Source organism: Penaeus vannamei, chromosome 29 (assembly GCF_042767895.1).
Source record: "Penaeus vannamei isolate JL-2024 chromosome 29, ASM4276789v1, whole genome shotgun sequence".
NCBI lineage: Eukaryota > Metazoa > Arthropoda > Malacostraca > Decapoda > Penaeidae > Penaeus > Penaeus vannamei.
In genome coordinates, this window is record NC_091577.1 from 5,877,992 (window position 1) to 5,879,256 (window position 1,265).

The 1,265-nt window shown below is 28.5% G+C and overlaps 1 protein-coding gene across 1 annotated transcript in view; it reads right to left on the minus strand.

The window, feature by feature from the left end:
* The window catches only part of LOC113813591 (SPRY domain-containing SOCS box protein 3), a gene marked incomplete at its 5' end in the record, with an annotated part of 47,574 nt that extends 46,557 nt beyond the window's left edge, over nucleotides 1–1,017 (minus strand). The window contains 2 exon segments of the mRNA XM_070142196.1: nucleotides 576–704; nucleotides 918–1,017. Of these exon segments, the coding sequence (XP_069998297.1) occupies nucleotides 576–704; nucleotides 918–1,017 (229 nt within the window).
* Between the last annotated feature and the right edge of the window lie 248 nt (nucleotides 1,018–1,265).

The window sequence follows — 1,265 nt, forward strand, 5'->3', positions numbered from 1 at the left end:
TGTGTGTGTGTGTGTGTGTGTGTGTGTGTGTGTGTGTGTGTGTGTGTGTGTGTGCGTGTGTATGTGTATATATATTTATATATATATATATATATATATATATATATATATATATATATATATATATATATATATATATATATATATATATATATATATATATATTTCATACATATATATTTATACATATATATATATTTGATGTGAAGCACTGGTGTGGTAGCCTAAATAGTGTTAAGTGCTTGCAATTCTTTTCGCTTCCAGCTGCCACCAGTGGCTAGCTTAGTGCAAAAAAAGGATGCAGTTCTGCATAAGACTCCTTTGACAGTTCATAGTCTCTCATTCATCGAGGTCTTTGCAGTGCTTAATGAAAGTAACAAAACCACAGTGGACATCGTATGTATTCAGTGCCAATGGGTTAAAGAAACATAACCATCCTTTCATGTCAGTATGTTTATAGCTATAATATTTTTAATTTAAATGATATTTGAAGTAACTTTTTTCTTAAAATGTAATATATTTTGTTACAAAGTTAAATGAAACTGTCAACAACTTTCAAATAAAGTTAGACTTACCAATAATCTTGTTGTTAATTGCAAACATAAGAGTTCCTTTTATCAGATTAAGATGAACAGTTACAAAATCTTTTGGAAAGAACTGGAAGTCTTCATGGATCACTGCTATACTGCTATGACACATAGATCCTGGAAAAGTGATTTATCTTAATATAAAAAGTAATAATGTACACATAATATCATAAAAGATAAAAGATAAAAAAGCCTTGGTCTTAATAAAATAGAATAATTTACCCAATTGAAAAGCATAATTAATACAATGTGAATAAAAGATTACTTACCATAAACAAATTGAAATATTATAACAATTACAACATCTAGTGACCCTTGTTATTGCCTCACCTCCACAAGATAGAGCCCATGATTCTTTATCCATCCCAAGACGGCATTTTTGATTCCATTTTTCAGTAAAATCAGCATCTTCTGTTGCAATACCAATCATCTGAAAATAAATAACAGTTATCAAAAATAACATACTATATTTTACAAAATGACTTACAAACCACTCTAAGAGTAGTATCATAAAAGCAAAGTAAAAAATTTTACGTAATAAATCAGTTGATCTCTGCAAAATCATTATAACTTAACACATTAGTTGTGTATTAAGTAAATCCAACATATCTCGAAAGGGAATATCACATATTTGCACATGCAAATAGAGTACTCTCACTTGAGCATCATCTTTTAAAA